The sequence below is a fragment of the Apus apus genome, chromosome 3 (genome assembly GCF_020740795.1).
Source record: "Apus apus isolate bApuApu2 chromosome 3, bApuApu2.pri.cur, whole genome shotgun sequence".
Taxonomy (NCBI): domain Eukaryota; kingdom Metazoa; phylum Chordata; class Aves; order Apodiformes; family Apodidae; genus Apus; species Apus apus.
In genome coordinates this window covers 54479813-54500408 of record NC_067284.1, presented here as the reverse complement: position 1 = coordinate 54500408, position 20596 = coordinate 54479813, and the positions used below count along the sequence as shown (strand labels likewise).

Sequence of the window (20596 nt, the reverse complement as noted above, 5' to 3'; positions counted from 1 at the left end):
TCCTGTAGCTTCAAAGATCTGAGTGTATCAGCTAATGGTCCATGTTTCCTGTGCTGCAAGCAAAGGTTTGGTGTATACTTTTCCCAAGCCCGTACTTCTTCTGAAGTTTGCTACGTGAAAGAATTTAGGTATAAAAAGTAGCAGAGGGTGATAAAAGACGAACATTGGTTCTTCTCAGTGCTAGGATCCCTGAGGCAGACACTGTCCTCAGGCAGGAAGCATCACTTCTGTTCAGGCTTCTCTCCTGATGTTTCAGCTGAATTTCATCTCTTGTTCTCTGAATTTTGGGCCACAAACTATCTGTTTTCTTGGTCTGAATTGATGGTCCCACGTTTAAATTCTATTTGAAATCTTTGTCAAGGCCAGGGATTCTGTTTCTGTTGATTTTCTGTTATTTTGCAGTAGCTGGTGTGTTGACTCATCACGTAGGGAAAATCAGCAGGCCTTCAGGCAATTCGCCTTTGTGGAAGTTTCAGTTCTGGATAATTTTAGGTTGCCAAGACTGCAGGCCACAAATGTTTGCCTTCCTGTGAGTCAGTCCCACTCCAGGTAGAATAAATCCTTGCACGTGCTGAGATGTGGTCAGAACCCTGACCTTCTGTTTACACAGCTCTTAAAATTTTAAGTAGCCTCTCTGATTTATTATGTTTCAGAAACCAAAGAAATTGAAAGTTTCCTGCTTGATATTAAGCTAATTTTGATGTGTGCTTGTGATAAAGGCATTCCCTTGGCAGGAGCTCCATTTTGTTAGGGTTACAGTACTTTTAGGAGCTGAAATACAGTCAGACAATGCACTGCAATGTAACTCTGCCTGGCAGATTCTTGGCAGTCGTTACCTACCTTTATGAGACTCCATTGTGTGGACATCAATGTCTCCTTCTCAACTGCACTCAGCAAGCTAGTGGCCATGAATTTGCCTTTCTAATGTACTGTAGGCATTTTCCCATCCAGTTCAGACTCTGGAAACTGTGCTAGGGCTTCATCTGCTAGCTACTTTTTCTGCAGTGTCATCTAAATGGTGGTCCCATCCTCTTTGTCTCTTGGTGGCTATTCTCATTCATCTTCAGTGATGTTTAATAACCAAGGAGAGGTCCTCGTTCAGTGAACGGAAGAAGTATTCTGGAAGAAAGCTGAGCATGGTAATCTGAAATGGAAAGCATGAAGCTCAAGGTGGAACAGCTCATCTATTCATGCTGTGAGATGCCAACTGCAGGGTCTGTTTTGCCACGTAGAGCAATGAAGAATTATTTTAACCAAAATTCTGCATTTTGCCACTGAAGGGGGTCACTGAGAGCAGAGGAGGGTGATTTTTCAGAAAACAGGTCACTTTTGGGGTGCCTCAGTTTTACTCAGTTAAAAACTGTGGATCACTGGTTATTTAAAAATCTTCACTGTAGCTTTCATTTGTGGTGGACACATTTTGTGGTGGGTCTCATATGTTTTTTAAGAATATAGTCTCCTCTGCTTAAGTGTTTGTTAAATTCAGTAACTCACATTAAAAACAAGAGCTCACCTGTGCATAAGCCATTCACAGTGAGTGAGATGAGAAGACAATTAAAATCAGTGGGAAGTCCACTGTTGACTTCAAAAGGTTCAAGACATTTCATCAGCCTTTGTTAGTGAGGTGAAGTTGGTCAGCTAAAACACTTGGCAATGTTTCTCGTGCCTTTGCATATTTCCTTTCTGTAAAGCTGTAATTGCCACAGTGGATCAGCCCAATGGTTTGGTCCAGAACATTGTCCTGTAGAGGGACAAGTATGAGTTGAACCCAGGCAGGGACCAGAAACTTCACAAGGGCCAGTTGCAGGCTAACTTGGCCCCAAGGAACATTTCATTTAACCTCTAAAAATTAAAGGTTAGCTCATGTCCTAAAGCAGGAGGATCAAATTCCTACCTCCCATGGTTTTTTTGTTTGTTTGTCTGAATGTTTATTGCTACAGCTTTGCCTTTCCATATCCAACATTCAACCTGGTTTTAATTCTTGCTCGGCTCTTAGTTTCAACATTGCCTTGTGGCAATGAGTTCTACTGGTAAATGATGAGCCTTTGAGGAAAAATCATTCTTTTTTATCGGTTTTAAACACACTACCTTCAATTTCAGTGAATTTCCCCAGGTTCTTATGAGACAAGATGAGACACATCCTAGAACAATTCTTTATTTGCTATTCATGTACTCCTTCAGGTAAGCAAGCCAATCTGTCCGCTCGCTCCTAATAGAGAAACTCGTAAAAACTCGTCCCCACAATTGGGTGAATGTAACTTTTTTATGCAGCAGGCAAATAAATAAAAGGCGGCGCGGTGTGTTTTCAAAAGACCTTCCCATTGAATTTGTGGAATTTGTTGGCATTGGGATGGCTCTCGGTGGTCATCTAGCTTCTTTCAACTAACAAATAGCCCAGAAAGAGGAGCAGAGAGAAGTTGGCCCATTTTTGTCATTATTCACCCCGCTCTAGTTCACATGCACTGGCATTCTCCTGCTGGCCTCTTCACCCAAGTGTGTTGAGTGAAAAAAGCTTCTTCTATTCTATTTTAAAACTGTGTGTAAACATCAGCAAATGGCTGAAGAATGGGCTCTGTCTTAAGTAGGTTGTTTTTCATGTAGTTCTGTTGAGGTAAATGGGGAGACATGGGGAGTTTTCTGTGTTTAACCATGACACCATGGCACACACACTATACACAGTGCAAATAAAATTTAAAAACAATTACTGATTAAGACGGCACACAAAGTCATTTCTGTAAACCTGTTATTTCTTGCCAGATTGAATGGACTGGTTTGGGATGCTGATAGAAACCCTTTATTATTAATCTTCCGCAGGTTGTAATTCATTTTTGCACAACAGCTAAATACATTCACTTTTAAGGATTTTTTTTTAAAATACTAATCTATTGGCTTATCTTGACAGTTTTACAACGGCATAAAGTGTAGAGGAGTTACTGTGTTCATCCATTTACTCTGTAAACTGATCTTGTCCCTGCACGTTGCTGCTTTTTCTTCCTTTTAAGTGGTATTCGCAGTGTTTTGTAGCACTTTCTTCTGTTTTCTTAACAAGGTACAATTTTACTATGTTAATCCATATTGAGTTTATCTGATGACGAGCTGCCCAAACGGCTTAAAAATAATGGGTCTAATGGCACATATACATATTGATAACTGGACATAAGGGGAGGGTTTGGAAGTATTTTTTAGCAGGAAAGGAAAAAGAATAATAATTTTATTTTTTTTTTCAATTTGATTCAGAAGAGACATTTGTCAAAATGCTTCTTATTTAAATATTTAACAAACAATCATCTTACAGTGTAAACAAAAATCCATTTGTAAATCCTGAAGAATGTGAAGGGAGGGGTATTTTTCAAAGACTGCCTGGAAGCTGCACAATGTTAAAATAAGCTAGTCTCTTTTATTGATCTTAAAAATGGTAACATAAACATTCTTACAATTCTTGAGCATTGTACATTAAATTTGGCTCAAGTTGGTTTTGAATAACAGTCAGGAAAATTGTATTTGTATATGTCTGATGAACCACAGGAGAAATTAGGAAGGTCTGGGGTTGGCTTTTTTTGCTGTCCATAAAATTCTGGCTGTCATTGTTTTGGTTGTCATCAAAAATTTGCCCCGGGACGAAATCACCAAACTTTATGCTACAGCCTTGTTTTGAGTCCTGTGCAGGAGCTGTTCCGGCGCAGAATCACAACTCAGAAGTCAGTAAGAGTTTCTCGTATCTGAGGGTAGAATTCAGTGTCTTGTGCTATTCCGGGCTTGGTGTTGGGCTCGTTCCTAATCACTGAGGAGGGTTCTAGTAGATGTCAAGAGAAGAGAAGAATAGAGCACACATCCTTCACCACTCAAGGCAGACAATGAAATTAGAAAATGGCACTGAGAGTTGCTGTGAGAGAATTCCCCTGGATTCCTAGCAGAAGAATAAAACAAGAATGGATTGATTAAAACAACAACAACAGCAGCAACAAAAAGCAGAAAGGAAGAGGGGAAAAAGAATAATTTTGAGAATAATAATTTGAGAAACCTTGCCAGGATCCTCCTCAGAACCTATCTAATAATACAGTCAGACATTAAAGGCTGTATTGTCTTTTTACATCAAGGCGCGTGTACTTACTGTTTCCTCCTAGTTTCTGGTTCTGCATTTTTCAAATCTCTTCCCGAGAGTTTTGCATGTGTATGATGTTTGCAGCACTACGTGCTCTTATTTGAAGACTGTTTTCAGAAGTCATTATTGAACTATAGGATAAAAAGGTATAAGCATAATTACGTGTTAAAGAGAATAAATATGTTCTGCTAGATAGTTAACCAGGTGAGGTTAAACAAGATAAGATGAATTCTGGTCTTTTGAGAAAACTGACAGTCTTCATTTTAAGCTACAATGTAAAGTGCTTTATCCTGAGATTAGGTATTGTGGCAGAAGCTAAAACTGCCTTTTTCCCCTAACCGTGCCAGAATACAACCTCCTTTTCTTTTTGCACTAACAAGACTGCTTTACCACCACAGCCCACTCTAAGTAATTAAATCAATCCTTTGTACTTACCGTATTCTCCTCTAGTGACGGTACTAGATCTGATTATATGCTTCATGCATATTCAAAGTACGGCACTGACAGCTCTTTAATGAGCTCTTACTTAATCAGTACGAACAATGTTCATCTTGTTCTTTTTTTCCTCATACATTAGAGCTAGGAACAGTTGGGGAAAAAATGAAACATCCAGCATTCATTTGAAAAATATATTGTACTTTGAAAAGTGTCTAAGCTGGGGAAGTTGCATTCTGCCCTTTAAAAGTCTGATGGACAAATTGGATTACTAGTATTGGATTAAATAACAAATGGTTAGAGGAGAAATGAGAAAAGCTCGCTGTGATCACAGGCTTTAATATTTTTTGTTACTTATAAAGCTGAAGGGGTCTTTAACCAGTTATTAAAGTCAGGATTAATTTGTAATGGTCCAACTTACTAGCTTTAAAAGGGTTTTGTTGTTGTTGTTGTTGTTTTTTATCGAAAACAATAGTGTAATGCATGTATTATGGAAAAAAAAAATTAGTTTAAGATCTGTGAGCTATTTATAGATTTTCATCATCTTGTAGTGGCTCAGATAAGGGGTTTGCATGCATGGGATCGATTTGTTCTCAAACATGTTTTTCACTTCATTTAAATAATCTGTGCAGTTGGTTTTTTCTCTGAGAACAACACTGATATTTTCCAATTTTAATTTTCAAGCATTTGTGGCAAGTCGATTAAATACTTGTTTTACAGTTTGAAAGTGGAAACAAAAACGACCCCAGTAGCAGCAGGGTTTTACAGAGTGAAACTGTATTGAGAAAAGGCTTTTTCTATTTTTTTTATTTAGAAATTCTAAATGTGATTTCAGCTTGCAATTTTGGTGCAGTAACAACACTCATTTTTTCTTTGTTGAAAGTGTTTTGTGTGCATCCTTCCAACAAGGAAAAAAAAAAAAAAGAAAAAAGAAAGAAAGAAAAAAAAGAGAAGTAATGTGCTAATGGCACTGTATTTGCTGAAAAGAGTTATTTAAATATTTTATATATGGCAGTTCATCTTTATTTTGCTGGCATGGGAAGAATCTGTTTCAGCTCCGTGCGCAAGAATTTAAAAGCTGACAGTCAACAAATAAAATATCAGCATCGACTGCTATTAATATTGCACACATGTGTCATTTCACTGATCAAAAAGGCCTTCACCAGGGTACAATTGGCCTTTTTCCAAATTGCAAGCTTTTTCTCAGCTTTTTCTTTTTTATTCTTTCTTCTTTTGTTGCTGCCCGGGGATTTGTGCCTATCGCAGCCGATATCACATGACCCGTGTCAGGGCATCACATGGGTCCGAAGCGAATACAAAAACAGATTAAAAATTCTGTAAAAACAATCAAGACTTTGTTAACTCACTTTTAAAGCAGCCTGTTTTATGGATATTGTGTGTGATTTGGTGTCAGTGTGGAAATATTAAAACAGGCACCTGTTCAGATCTGACTTGACAGCTCCAAGCTTTGCATAGATCTTTTTTCATTATGTGTTGCAGCTAACTTTGTTTAGGAGGAATGCATTAATAGAAAGAAGTTTATATCTTAGGTTTCTGTTCTTACCCTGAGATTGCATGGCATGAAATTCAAGTTCAGATCCACTGTTGGGTCAAACTCCTTTGAAATGTTTCTGTCTCCCGTTTCTTTTTCAAGGCTTGCAAAATGAAATGCAGCAAGAGCTTGGATTTATAATGGTGTCTTTTAGCCAGTGGTCCCAGGCCACCCCAAAATGAACAAGTTCAGGGTAATAAATTGATTAAAATGTTTCTATAGCCACATATGTCTGGTTGTGAGAACTTATTTTTCACTAGCAGTGTGGTGATCTCATGTGTCACAGAATAAGTTGGGAGAGAGCCATCTATCCCTTTTTTCTTGCCCTCTCCTCCAAATAAATTCCAGCTACGTGGTGCATTTCAATGAAAACTTTCTAATATTGATTATCATGTACTTATAAAAGCAGATCCCGTCAGGTGGACCAGTACAGGAATGTCTTTGATCTGTAACTTAACAGCCAGGTCTATCTATAAGTTTTAATCATCTTTGGAGGACTGCTGAACTGCTGAATATTATTGCAAATGCCATGGTGTCATATTTTCTGCAAGAAAACAGAAGTGGAAGTCTAGGGGGAGAGCATTTTCATGTGACAAATTTCTTCCTTCATCATTCCATCATCCAGGAGATGGACCTTGCTGCTCCTACTTGGAAAGAGTTTCAGGGTCATTCCTACTTTAAGATGCTCTGTGCTTCCCATCTTGCTGCTATCAGATCATGTACCCTAAAAGCACCCTCCAGGAACAGTTTCATCAAATATGAGCTTCCCAGGGTGATAAGTGGATTTGAGGGGATGTCTTGCATCAGAAAGAAGAGCAAGCCAAATAGAGTGACTTTTTCATACTGTGGGGTTCCACCAGCTCCACCTCAGGCAGACCCACTTCCCAGTTCATCTCCTTTTCTTTCTCTTGTGTGGATGCACCAATCCCACAGGCCACAGTGAGGGGCCATGAGTTTGGAGAAGGCCAGTGACCTTCCCTTGCATGCAACAGGGTCATAGCAGGGTGAGGAGGTGGTTCTCCATGCAGATCTGGGCTTGCACACTACCGTGGCATTGAGGTGTGAACACGCGTGTGGCGGGCACGTATGTGCAAGCATTTCAAACACTCCCATCCAGAAATTGAAAGCTTTCTTTTCAGATCAAACCAATATTTTTTCTGGTGTCTTTCCAGCTTCTGCTGCTGGAAATTGCTTCTCTGCAACCAGGGATCCTATGGTTTAAGTTAAAAAGATGGCTTGCCTGAGTGTACAGCACCTTGTGTCAGAGATTTCAAAACCTTTTACACTCATCAAAGAATTAAATTCAACACCTTTGCAAGATCGGTGTGGGTGTTTATTCCCGTATTACACACAAAGCACTTAAACTCAAGAGATCAGCCCGCGGTCTCCTGGTGAAACAGTGTTGAAGCTGGGAGAAGCACTCAGAAGTCCCAGTTCATGTTCCTTTGCCACTATGCCAAGCTGCTTCTCAGATTAATTTTAACCGCAAAAGTGTGTGTGTTTCATAATTCAATGAGAACCATATAGTCTTTGCTCCTCTGCTCAACTTGAGAGATAAGAATCAGTAGGTCAGTACAGAGGTGTGTTCTCCATGGAGGAGTTTGATGAGGTTTCTCCTGTGCCGCCAGCTCAGAGAAAGTGGAATTTGGCTGAGCGACCCTGCTACATGGCAAGGACAGTCAGGAGCCTTCTGAGCTCTTGCCACCACATGGCCCCGTGGTGCAGGGGTGTTAATATAGAGTCTTACAGAGTCCAGTGGAGAATAGCACTGCCTGCAGGTAGGTTGTGGAGGGTCCTGATCCTGCTGGGACGCAGTGGTGGACATTGGCGTGGGGAAAGGGGTGCTAGTCCATGCACACAGACATGGGGATTCTTAGGCACCTGGACCCCCAAAATTATGCAGATTTGTGCAGACGCTCCCTTTGATTGTGGGTTGAGAAGGGCAGAAGTTCTTTCCAGCTCATCATCTGGAAGGGTGGCCGTAAGTGCAAACTGAGTAGGTACCTGTGCCTTGGTCAAGGGTTCAAGATTACCATCTCCTCTGCAGCTACTTTGATCCCTACCACATCATCCTGACTGCACTGGGTTTGCTTGGGTGGAGTGGATCCTGCCCACAAGGATTGTTTTTGTGTTTGGAGGCCTGTGATGACCACACATCTTTCAGTAGTGAGGTGGTTGTGTTTTTTTTTTCATTGGGAAAATCACAATATTGTTCTCTTGGAAGAATTTAAAAGATGTAGTACTTTTAAAAAGGTGTTTATTTAGGTCAGGGTGTCAGCATGCTAGAGAACACTAAAATGTATGCTGAAGAATGGCTGCTTCAAAGATTTATTTATGGAGCAAGCAGCATTGGATGGCAGGACTTTTATGATATTTTTACCATCTGAGAGTATGCCTTGTATTGCTTAATAAAACTAGAGACCTGTACTCCAAAACCTGAAATGAAATATGTAGCTTAATTTGTGAAATGCCACATAAGTAACACAAGTATTTTGATTGCAGGAAGAAACACAGAAGAAGAAGAAGCTATGATGCAGGAATGGTTCATGCTAGTTAATAAGAAGAATGCCTTAATAAGACGAATGAACCAGCTTTCTCTTCTGTAAGTACAGATGGATACATGTATTTACAAAAGGATGATTTACTGGACTATTTACCCAGCAGATAGATGCAAAACTTTTTTGTTTTCTTCCTTTTAGTCTTCAAAAATGTTTCCTCAGAAGTGAGTAGCAGGGATGATTTTTGGAACACATCAAGAAACTTGTTTTTCTAATATTTCAGACTTGAAAATGAGAAGCATGCAATGACACAAGATTAGCCAGAGCTCATGTGAAAAAAAAAAAAAAAAAAAAAGAAAATAAAAACAAAGGAAGAAAGAAATATTAAGCACAGGTACATTCTCAAAGGCCCAGCAGTAGAATAAAATTACATTTTAGAAAGGCACAAATGGATGTGAATTGAGCCTCAAATGTGGTAGGTGAAGGCTATTCGGAGAGAGAGCAAAATTTGAGTCGCTGTCTGCTTCGTAGAAATCCTCAATCCCATCACTACTTCAGCAGCACTGGGCTGCTGCAAGGATATTAGTGAATCAGTCACAGTGTGGTGGCACCACCCGTACTGCAGAGTAAGGACAAATAAACTTTTTTTCACTATCACCGGCAAGGAAGGGAGAAGACGCTGCTCGTCTTTAGAGGCGTTCTGCCCTCAGAGCTGCTTCTCCAGCTTCTCTTTCGGTTTGTTTATATTTCTTTCAGTAATGCCACCTAGTGTAGATGCCTGCATACTTCCCTGGGAAGAGCCTGTGCTCACGAATTTCCTTCCATGTCTGAACTTGACAGAAGATTCTACCTGCAAAAATATTAAGCTTTCTAATCCCGTGTCTAATTTTCATTATTCAATAGGGCAGAATGTATATAGGATAATACTTCCAATGTCATATTATCTTGGTGAATATGCTGATGCTGGAATTTGTTCATTAGATCCAGGGGAATGTTTTATACTTAGGACATTCCACAACAGCCATTCCAAGGATGAATATGAAATAATTATGTCCTGTAGCACAAGAGAGTTAAAATGATGGAATTAAAGCCGACGTTATAGAAAATGAAAAGGCCCTGTTACTGAATATACCACCTGAGCAAGGTTTTAAGTTTGTGTATCATTTGTTTGGAGTAGCTTAAAGTTAAAGAGAAAAGTCAGTCGCAAGTCCTAAAATCAATGTAAGTTAAAGGTTCTTTTAAGTGTTTAATGATTTAGTAATTAACATATTGATGAACTTTTGCAACTTGCCTAGGGAAAAGGAACATGACCTAGAAAGGCGCTACGAACTGCTGAACCGGGAGCTAAGAGCAATGCTTGCTATTGAAGGTAAGAGCAATGCTGGGTACCAAAGGAAAGAAAACGGGTGCTGTCAAAGGCAGCTACCTGCAAGTACAAATCATGAAGGCTTTTCTGAAGCCCAGTTAAGAATTAATACTGATCTTTACATCATTTCAAGTGAAAGCACATGGCAAACACGCTGGGCCTGTGCTGCCATTCTTATGTTATATCTGGGGGGGAGGGGGAACAGACCAAGATATGGGACAAAGAAATATGGTCTCCTTGGAATAAACTTTGAAAGCAAAGCCATGAGGAGGTAAAGAACATTTGTCTGGGCTTTATTATTTTTTGTTGCTGTAGTGCTCTCCTGGCTTCCCTGTGGCATCGCGCTGCTTTGGGCACTGCAGAAAATGGAAGGGGGTGACCCACAGAAGGGAGCCTCCTTCCTTTTCATATTTCAGATCTGTTCCACAACAGTATCTCACTGGGGGTGGAAAAAAAGTCTCAATTTTGGTGGTAAAATACTGTGTTTGCCAAGTAAATATTTCATCACAAGCAACGCCAGGAATAGTGTGATCCTTTGCACAGATTTTCTCCCTTCTCTGCAACTCTCCCAAGTTTAGTCACCTTACCTGAATGAAAACTCATGGGAAGATTGACATGTGGGATAAATGAAACAATCGCATCCTTTCCATAGGGCTTTCCAGTGAATTGTACAATAATCCTGGGGATGATTCATAATAAAAAATAAACATCCAGATAGCTTAAACCATTGCTTGCATTATTTTCTTTAAATATCTTAAGTGTTTTCTAATGCTGCACTGCTTATACCTCTCAGTCACAAATGCTGTCTTATAGTTCAAAGATGTTTGCTTAAAAGTTAATCCTTTGGGCTCTGTAAAATGGACCTTTTGTCTAATCAATGCAAATTGATTTTGCTATTCTGTATTGACCTCTCAACCCTTTGACTGTCCATGGTAATTTCTTTCTTCACCTGATAAGGTACCTGATCCATAATAAATCAATTCTAATTAGTTTGGAGACTTCACTGGAAGCATAAGTTTGTAAGAAAAAAGCAGCAGGTTTCAGGTAGGTTTTCCATATCTCTCCATCTGTGATTATATTTTTTGCATAGGACTACATTCAGTATATTCTTGAACAAACTTCTGTCATAAATATATACAATGCTTTCTGCAGAGACAAGCCACTGTAATTGGGAATCACACTAATGAAATATTTAAAACATAAAATACTGTAAGGGAGGAGTTAAGAGATACTGGATTTCAATCCCAAATTTCAATGCTTAATTGGCTTTTATGTGTTCTACTGTCTCAGAATGTCCAAGCAGCAGCCTTTGAATGTCTAGCAGCCTATACCATTCACATCTTGACTTGAACAAAAATCTGTCCTATTTTATTTCTTTTCTGGAAGTTCAAGGAGAGATGCCAAAATCCAGGAAAGTCTTCTTTTCTCGCTCTTTTTTTTTTTTTTTTGGTGCTATTGGTGATGTGGTAAACAGGGGTTTAGGGAGAAAAAATAAATGCAGGAGAGTTTTTTGTTATTATGGGGGTTTTTTTATTTATACAACAAAGTCTGCATTTAGCATTTTAACCCTCAATAAGATTACTAGTCTCCTAGAACTTTTAGCAACTATCTGCTTTTACTAAAAAACATATTAAAGGAGAAACTCTCCCAAGAAATGCCTGTGAAAACTCAAAATACACATTTGTGACACCTCACTTCTCAATGTGTGCACCAGCGCTGTATTGCTTTCTGTGTCTGACATACACTGGGGTGCAAAGATGCACTTTTTTGGGAAGCACCAGTAAAACTACACCATTTATAACATGATTTCCCCAAAGAAGCATGGGCTGCCCGAACAGCCCGGCACTGTGGGCTCCGAGGCCATGTAGCCAATTGCTAATGAGCACCTGCGCTCTGTGAAAGAGTTGACAGATCTCACTTGTACCAGGTGCACCAATTCCAAACCTGAAATATATGGACAGGAAAATCATAATTGTAAAATATATATACATATAACAGGATGGGACCGGTTTGTTGGTTTAAAAGAAAATTGGAACGCACCAACTCAAACTGGAACTTAAAAAAAAAAGTCTTTGAAAGGTGGTAATTACTGTTTTGGTAAATTGCTCTAACTCTTCTACGCGTGACTGTGCTGTTTAAAAATCTATCAACCAATTTACTTAGCTAGTTGATGACGGGGAGGGGGCGAATAAAAAAGACCCAAAAAAAAGGCAGGAGAGCCTTGCAAAAGGCAGCGGCCTGCTGATTGCAGATAAAGGCAGTTTATTGGCAGGCGACCTGCCCTGCCTGCACAGGCAGCGTGTGGGCAGCGCTGGCGTCTGGAGGTGCTGACCGTTACAATGTGCAGTGATGTGGAGACAGTGTCCCCTTAGCCAGGCGCTAAAATGGAGGCACAGGCAGCTGAATAGCCTTTTGGAGTGTTAGGGCACTTCAGGCGGAACACATGAATGACCGAGGGTGGTAAAAAAAGGAATACTTCCCCACAGACACATTTAGCCATAGAGGTAAGAAAGAGAGAGTTACTGCGCTGCCCTCCACCAGCTAGAAGAATGTTCCTCTCTTTCCACTGCCAAGACTGCTCCGACCTTGCCTAACAGACCAACGAAAATAGAGGTTTCTGGGTCTGTTTTAACCTGCACACACGGGAAGGTGTTGGGGCTGTCTGTCTGGGAGTCGGACAGCTGGTGTAAACAAGGTGCTGCATTTCAGAGCCTGATTTTCACCACCTCCGCAGCCAAGTGGTGGGATGCCTTACTTGCCACAGCCTTTCCTCTCCCTCCTTCCTTTTTTTTTTTTCATTGGAGATTTAATGCCTCCTTAGAAAAGATAAGTTCATTTTTGCACACCTTGGGGTGGTGTGTTCATTTTCTGCCCAAGAAATGGATCTTCTTTCGGATTTTGTACATCTTGATTTATTCTTGGCTTATAGTTTGAAGTGGGTGCTCTTCTAAAAGGATTTATGCATAGGTTCACTATTTTTGTAGTTATGGTTTATATGATAAGCTTTTTATATTTAAAATCAATATGTAATCCTGTGGAGGAGCTTATCCTCTAAAACCCCATTTGTAAATCTATTTTAGCTTTGTTACACCGCGCAGCCACAGTATTCCATAGATTGATTAGGTTCAGCAGCAGAATCCTATCAAATGGCCTGCTCTGATGATGATGCAAACTCTTTCAGGATTGCTAGTTGACTGGAACTAAAGATAAGACCTGACTGCAATCCCCCAATGTGCTCTTTACAAAACTAGTGTTAATTTTCATCAAAGTGCCGGGCTTATTTATTATAGTGGCGAGGTTGAAGGTTTTACTACGAGAACTTTCGACCATTTCTATTAAAGCATTTCTATGGGAACCGGCCGCCTGTTTGCTCAAAGTAATTATCAGTTGAACCAGAGTGGGGGGGGAAAGACAATATGAAGTCAATGAAAATGAATAATTGAAAACATTTCTACTTTCATGTGAATTTAGCAAACTCTGTAATTTTAAACTGCCCGTCGCAAGTGGCGGCACGGGCGGCTTTAGCTTTCAACACTTTTAGCTCATATACAGCCTCAGAGCTTAATCCTATTTTTGTCCCGAGTGTAGCTTTTATAACAGTATTATTCTGAAATCTTCAAATTAATCACAGCCCATATTGTAGCTTCCCAGGGCTGCAGTCAGCCTGGGTAACTATATGTGACAGGTGTTATAGGTAATCCTGGCTTAAAAGGCACAACAGGTAGGAATCAAACTTGAACACAGTTGCTTTTTTTAAGCATAGGGATGCTTCCCAAAACTGCTGCCTGGCAGATTTTTTTTGGGGGTAAAACGAAATTGCAATGTAATCACATATAAAATGTTATTTAAATACTTGGAGCCAGTGTCTCTTTTAACCAATTGCTACTTGACTATATTTATTTCAGGTGTTGGGGGAAGGGGGGAAGTCAGACTCTTTCTGGGAAACAAAGTAAAAATGCAAGGGAATATTTCTGCCAGCACGTTTTCCTGGGGTGTATTTCGAACACTTAATAATAAGCAAATGCAGAAACAAACAAAAAAACCACCCCAGTTTAGTTCCATGAAGTCTTAATATAATGCTGTTTACCCCACAGGCTACAAGATGGGGCAACAAAGACCATAGCTTTTAGAAAGGGACTTGACAGAGGAAAAATCGTAGTGAAGGACTGAGTGAAACTTGTACCGAAATACTGAGACTGAGGTGTGCTGGTTAAAAAAGCTCAAATTGCTGCTGAAACTGGAGAACTACGGAGCGAACTAAAAAAAAACAACAAAACAAAACAAACAAAGGAAATATAAGGGGGAAAAAAAAAAAAGAAAAATGCTGTAAAAATAAGAGTGCAAAGTATAAATAAAAGTGAAAACGGTCAAAATTGCAAATTAATTAAATCGCGGCTAGGTAGGGACAAGGGTTTTCTAGGACCTCTTTTGTCCAGAGCTTCACGTGCCCAGATGTGCCAGGGAGCCTGAGTCGGAGCACGAATATCAGCGGGAGCAGGGAGAAAGTTAACCTGAAAGTTGGGGGCCAGGTCTGGGGGGAGCAAATACGCGTGAAATTCTCCGCCGAGTCCCTCTCCTCCTGCTCTGCCCAGCTCGCTGCTGTTGCCCTTCGCAAGACGGGTCTGTCCCGCTGAGCTTACATTGCATACGGAGGGGCTTTTATTGGTGTTGGTAAAACTCCCCCGGTTTTGGGAAGCTCTGGCTCGCAGAGGTGCAGAGTCGAGCGTTTTAAACGGGTCGGAACCGGAGGAGCCTTCCCCGAAAGGCAAGCAGCGGTGGAAATCGAGAGACCCGTGTTGAAAAGGAGCACTTAAAAAAGCTGGCACCTGAATTAAAACAACTTTTGTAGCGGGAGAAATGGCTTAGACTTGATAGTCATTTTGGCTGGTAGCTTGAGTTCTGTGTACACCTGAAAATTTGTTTCCGGAACAATGGTGGAGGGGAAGCAACGCACTTGAAAAAGGAAAAGAAAAAGGGGGAGGAAAAAAAAAAAAAAAGGTAAAAAGAAAGATAAAAGGAAAAACTCCTGGGAAGTTTCCGCAGCGCCCGGCCAGGCCGCTGCTCCGGGACGGGCTCCGTGCGGCTGCCCCGAATCCCTCCCCGCTTCCCAGGCGCCGCCGAGCGCGTTCGGCTCTTCCCGGCGCGGCTGGACACAGGTGTCGGGGTGGGTTTCCCCGCGTGCGGGTGGACCCGCAACTCGCCCGTGGGCCCAGGCAGAAAGGCGAGGGCGCGATCAAAGTGGTGACGCATTCCTGTCTTTTCTGCCCGCTCTTCCCAACCTTGGTTGCATGATGATGCATCTAATTTTTAATTTGTAAATACAAGGCTGAATTCCCTCTAGCACCACTTGCTTTCATACAGCTTCTGAGCAGTTTGCTGTCTTGAATAAATTTGGCTTTGGAGGGGGGTCAGGGGGATTTGAACCACCGCATTCTTGCGGGGTTTGTGAAGATTCACATGGTAACCAGTGGTGAGCATTGTTCGGGTTATCTGAATGAGCGCCAGCCATGTGAGTTTTAACATGATCGCCCAGGGCAATGGAGAGCGCGGGGAGAAAGCCAAAAGGACTCTGCACCCTCTCTCCCCTTTGCCTTAGGGAAGCGAGGCCGGGGAGGAGGAGGAGGACACCGCCGGGCCGGTGGCGATGGCTTCTCCCGGTGGTGTTGGTTTTGGTTGTTTTGGGTTTGTTTTGGAGCCGGTGTCCCCTTTCCTTCCCGCTCCTCATTTGTCCTGCTATCTCCCTCATCATCTACTGCTCCTGCTTTTCATTGTTTACCTTCTTAATGAGGGAGGCGGGGAAGGCTGGGGCTTGACTGACAGCGACAAGCCCTTACGGTCTGGCTCGAGAGCCGGAGGCTGCGGGGCGGCCCCGGGGGGCTGCAGCGTGCGGCCCCGGGGGGCTCTGCCGGGTCGGGGAACGGCCAGAAAATTCCTTTGGGAAGAGCGAGGCGGCCCAGTCCACCACTGCCCGCAAGCGCCGGGGGTGAAGGCGATATTCTGTAGCGAGTGTATATATATTTTTTTTTACTTCAAAGGGGAAAAAATGCTAATTACCCGATACCTGCTTTTAAAGTTACTGCGAAGCATATGGTGCACAGTGTGAGATTCCTCCAGCTGCTAGGAGGAAACGAGGATTAGCAAAGAAGAGCCAGGTTTCAGAGAAAGGGGTTTTCCTCCTAGGATGGGAAAACTTGGGAAATGTCTCTGTCCGTCCAGGAAGCAAAGTGTTTAAAAAAAAAAAAAAAAAAAATTAAAAAGAACTCAAGAAAACAAAAAATAAACGCCAAGCGACCCCGAGCCAGGTGGGCAGGGAGGCAAAACACCGGCGGCTGCGCTTGTCCCCGCGGTAGATCCCGCCTGGGGAGCCCCGCGATGAATAGGGACGCGGGATCGTTGTGCCGGGGAGCCCTGCACAACGACCCCGCGTCCCGGCACCGGCTGATTTTCGTCCCATCGGTGTCGTCCGCGGCATCTCAGAGAGGTGTTTTGTTTTGTTTTTCTCTCCTAGACTGGCAGAAGACCGAGGCGCAGAAGAGGCGAGAGCAGCTTTTGCTGGACGAACTCGTTATTCTCGTTAACAAACGGGACGCGCTGGTCAGGGACCTGGACGCCCAGGAAAAGCAGTGAGTGGGGTGAAGAGGGAGGAAGGGGAGGCGAGGGGGGTGGGTGTTTCCCCTCCACAGCCCCTCATGGAAAGTTTGGGCTGAGTCCGCGGGCTCCGTGGCCGTGGGGAAGCCCGGCGCGGGCGCGCATCCCGCGCAGCCCTTCACCGCGCCTCCCGCCGCCTCTTTCCGCAGGGCCGAGGAAGAGGATGAACACTTGGAGAGGACCCTCGAGCAAAACAAAGGCAAGATGGCCAAGAAAGAAGAGAAATGCGTCCTCCAGTGAGCGGCCTTCCCACAGCCGTGGCGAAATGGCAGCGTGGCTCTTTCTTACGTTTTTAAAATGCCGCCATGAGACTGGGGGAAAAAAAATATTAAAAAATGTTTCGGAAAAAAACCAAGAATTTTAAACTTTTTTCCATTTTCTTAGGCCAGATCTAGGCTGTGCCGGGCCCCGCTCCGTTGTTTTTTTGTTTCCATTCAAGCGAACTCGCGTTGTACCACGGTTTCCTTGTGGGCTCAGCTCTCCTGCCGAAAGGGTTTGAAATGAAATCGCCGAGACCCCCCCGGGCGTGCGGGCGATGCCGGAGATGTGCGGAAGAAGCAGAAGAAATAAAGTCTGCCCTGGTTTCTGTAGCTGGAGGAGGGCTGAGTTTTGAAATAAATACGTTTTTGTCGTAATAGGATTAGAGAGGGGGATATAGGAAAAAAAAAATCATTTGGAATGGTTTCATCTAGTCCTGCCATATGTAATACTTAATAAGCTACCTACATTTTATAGTTAGGTCGATCCACCCCAGTTATTATTAAAAATGTGCTGTATTTACCAGTGTTTTATTTCAGCAGTTTTACATTTCCCTGGGAGTAGAGAGCTGAGCTGCTCTGGTTTACCTGGGGGGTTTCTCCCCCAGAGTTAGCGCAAAGCCCGAGGAGCGGCTGCCGGCGAGGCAGAGCGCGGGGCAGAGTGCGGGGCAGAGCCCGGAGCAGCCCGGCCCGGCCCGGGGCAGCGCGGCACCGGCCCCGCACCCCTTCCCTGCCTCCCCCCGCGTCCCGGGGCCGCGCTGCCGCTCCGCGTTATTTATTGCGCCCGAGCCACGTCGGCTCCCCCCGAGCTCCCCCGCCCCGCTCATGTGTCCCCCACGCGTGTCCCACGCTCGCATTGTCCCTTCGTGGAGCTCGTCTCGTTTATTTATTACAATACCGAGTCATATATAAAGTTTTCAATAAAAGCCGAATCTTTCTTACCGTAACTGCCGCTGTCCTCTTTACCTGGGAAACTTCCTCCCTCCTTTTCTCCCTCCTTCCCTCCCTTCCCTCCCTCCCTTCGGCGGCCGGGGAGGGGGCCCGGGGACCGGGAAGGGCCCGACCCCGCGGAAGACGGCGGGGGCTCCGCCGCCCTGCCGGCCGCCGTTTCGCCAACCAACGAAACCCACCAGAGGGAAAAGTTTTTCGTTTGTTTTTAATAAAACGCAACTCGGGGAGGGGAAGGTTAAACTTTTCCCGGCCGGGCCGATGCCGCCCGCCGGCCGGCGCGAGGGATGCGCGGCCAAAGCCCTGCTGCGATTGAGCCGGGTCGCGGAGAGCCCGAACCCCGCAGGGACACGACTGCCGTCCCGGTAGGCACCCCGGGAGAGGGCCCACACTGCCATCGCCGGCGGCTCCGAGTGCAACTGCGACCCGCTCCCCGCCGCGCCCTCCCACTCCCACTAAATACAAAATCCTCCGTGGAGGAGGGAAGCGCCCGGCCCTGTGAGAGCGGCCGCTGGCGCCTGCGGGCTGTGCTGGCCCGGGGCCGAGGGGCTGGGGGCAGCCCCGGTGCCCGCCCGTGCTTTTGGCCCGGTGCGAAGTTGGGGAGGATGCGCTGAGCAGCCCACACCGGGAGGGCAGGGGCGGCGGGCAGCCGGCTCCGCCGAGCCTCTCCCAAAAAACAAGGGCTTTCGGAGTAGGGGAGACAGGCTTCGAAGGCTGCGCGGCCGCGGAAAGCAGCGGAGGTTCGGGAGGGGAGAAGGCAGCCAAGCCCACGGCGTTGCCTGCCCGGCCGGACGCTGCTGAGCCCCAAAGCCAGGGGCTGTCCCCAGGGGGCGAGGGGGGACGGCGGGTGCGGGCGGGCATCACCCCCCTCCGGGGGGTGGGGGTTGGTGCGTCTGTCTTCTAACGCTAAAAGTTACCCTGAGATGCGGGAAAAAATAATGTTGTCGTAGTTCCCCCCTTCCCGCCCCCTCGCCGGGGACCGGCCGCAAGAGCAACACCCCGCCCCGTGGCCGGCCCGAGCTGACCCCCCACAGCCCAGCCCCCTGCCCGCCCGCACCCCGCCCGGCCGCCGACCTTACCTGAGGGCAGCGCGGAAGGGCGCAGGCTCCGTCCGGCGGAGGGAAGGGGGGGGGGTGTCGGGGCCGTCACCTCGGGGGGCGCCCAGCCCCGCTCCCGCCCTGCCCGCAGCCCCCGGCCCCGAGCCTGCGGGAAGGCGCCCGCAGTTGGGGGTTGGGTAACCGCGGTAGGGGGGGGGGGGGGGCACAAATACCCCCCGGTGTGATGTGGGTACCCCCGAGGGCCGCTGCTGCCCGCCAGGACCGGGGCTACCTCAGCGGGGCAAAGTGATGGGAAGACGACGGGGGGGAAGTGCAACCCGGACCGAGACCTGCCCCGGCGGGACTGGGGCAAAACGGGGGCGGCTGGAGGGGGAGGGCTGCCCCCCAAACCCTTCCTCCTCCCCTCTTAGCTTTTTGTGAATGGGCCGCGGCGCCTTTGTTGCGGGGAGAAGTGTCCGTGTCGCTGACTTTTGTGGGCGAGCGCAGAAGCTTGTAAATCTCCTTTTCTCTCCCCCTCGGCCCACCGTCTGCCTTCCGCCCGGATCAGACGGTTCCCTTCTCGCCCGGGAAAATAGAGGGGGAAAGAGGAAAAGAAAAGAAAAAAAAAATTGGGGTGAGAAGGGGGAGGAAAACCGCGCTTTGGAAGGGGCCGGCGGGCAGCGCATTTGAACATTAGCTCGCTTTCAGCTCCATCGGCAATTAGAGGGAGTTGATTTGGGGAGACCAACAAAAGCCGCGCACCGGAGCCTTCCTTAGAAGTCCGGGGCCGCTCCGCCACCTGCGCGGCTGCAGGGCCCCGCTCCGCGCCGGCTCCGCGCCGCTCTGCTCCCACCGCCGCTGCGGACAACCCGTCAGTCTACGCGGAGCGGCGCGGAGCAGCAGGACCCGTCTCCTCCCGTCGCTCTCCCCGCCGCCCCCGCTCTGCCCCCGCCCGCTCGCCCCCCGCGGCGCGGAGCAGCCCCTGAATTCAGGACACGCGGAGAAAGGTGCGGCCGCTTTATTATTATTACTTGAAAGCCCCAAATTTGGGCGAACCTCCAGACTCCCGGGGAGGGCCCGACACCCCGCTCCCGCCGGCTCCCCGCCGCTCCCGACACAGCCTCTACCCCCCTGCATCCAGGAGCGCTCTCCGCCCTGGCGCAGGCCGAAACTTTTCCGCGGTCCCCTCGGACGGCGGGGACGCGGAGCGGAGCAGGGGGTTTGCCGAAGGAGGCGGCAGAGGTGCGCGGGCGCGGAGCGGCTGCCCCCGCACACAACTTCTCTAACCACTGCCACCCCCATAGCCTCTCCGCCGAGGTTACGCGGGACCCTGCGCGCCCACCCTTTCCACTCCCTTACTCCGCTGGCCGGTTCTCCGCCGGGCCGGGCGCCTGGGCGGCGGGTGCGCGGGGGAGCGCGGAGCGGCGCGGGGCGGGGGGGGGGGGCGCGGAGGGAGCGGGAGCCCTGCTCTGCCATTGCCCGGGCGGCTGTCAGTCAGGCGGGGAGCGGCGGGGATTGGCGCCGGGCTGGTTACGCAGATGCTTTGCGCGCACATACAAGGGTAGGGCCGGGGGTAGGTGATCAATCCTCATCAGGGCCGCGGCTCCATCGCCCCGACAGCGCGGGCCGCCGGCGAGGTAACGCGGGGCGCCCCGACAATTGGGGGGTGCGCAGCTCGGCTTCGGGCATGACTCCCCCAACCCCCCCCTCCTCTTTTTCACCCCTTCCCCCCCCAGCCCGCCTCTCACCTGCC

General features: G+C 46.4%; 1 protein-coding gene across 13 annotated transcripts in view; it reads left to right on the top strand.

The window, feature by feature from the left end:
* The window catches only part of EHBP1 (EH domain binding protein 1), a 231612-nt gene extending 213807 nt beyond the window's left edge, over positions 1-17805 (top strand). For all 13 annotated transcript variants that reach the window (XM_051616172.1, XM_051616178.1, XM_051616181.1 and 10 more), the window contains 4 exons: positions 8592-8691; positions 9883-9956; positions 16462-16576; positions 16751-17805. In XM_051616172.1, coding sequence (XP_051472132.1) covers positions 8592-8691; positions 9883-9956; positions 16462-16576; positions 16751-16841 — 380 coding nt within the window. In that variant the 3' untranslated portion in view covers positions 16842-17805. The remainder of the gene's footprint in view (positions 1-8591; positions 8692-9882; positions 9957-16461; positions 16577-16750) is intronic.
* Positions 17806-20596: the final 2791 nt, after the last annotated feature.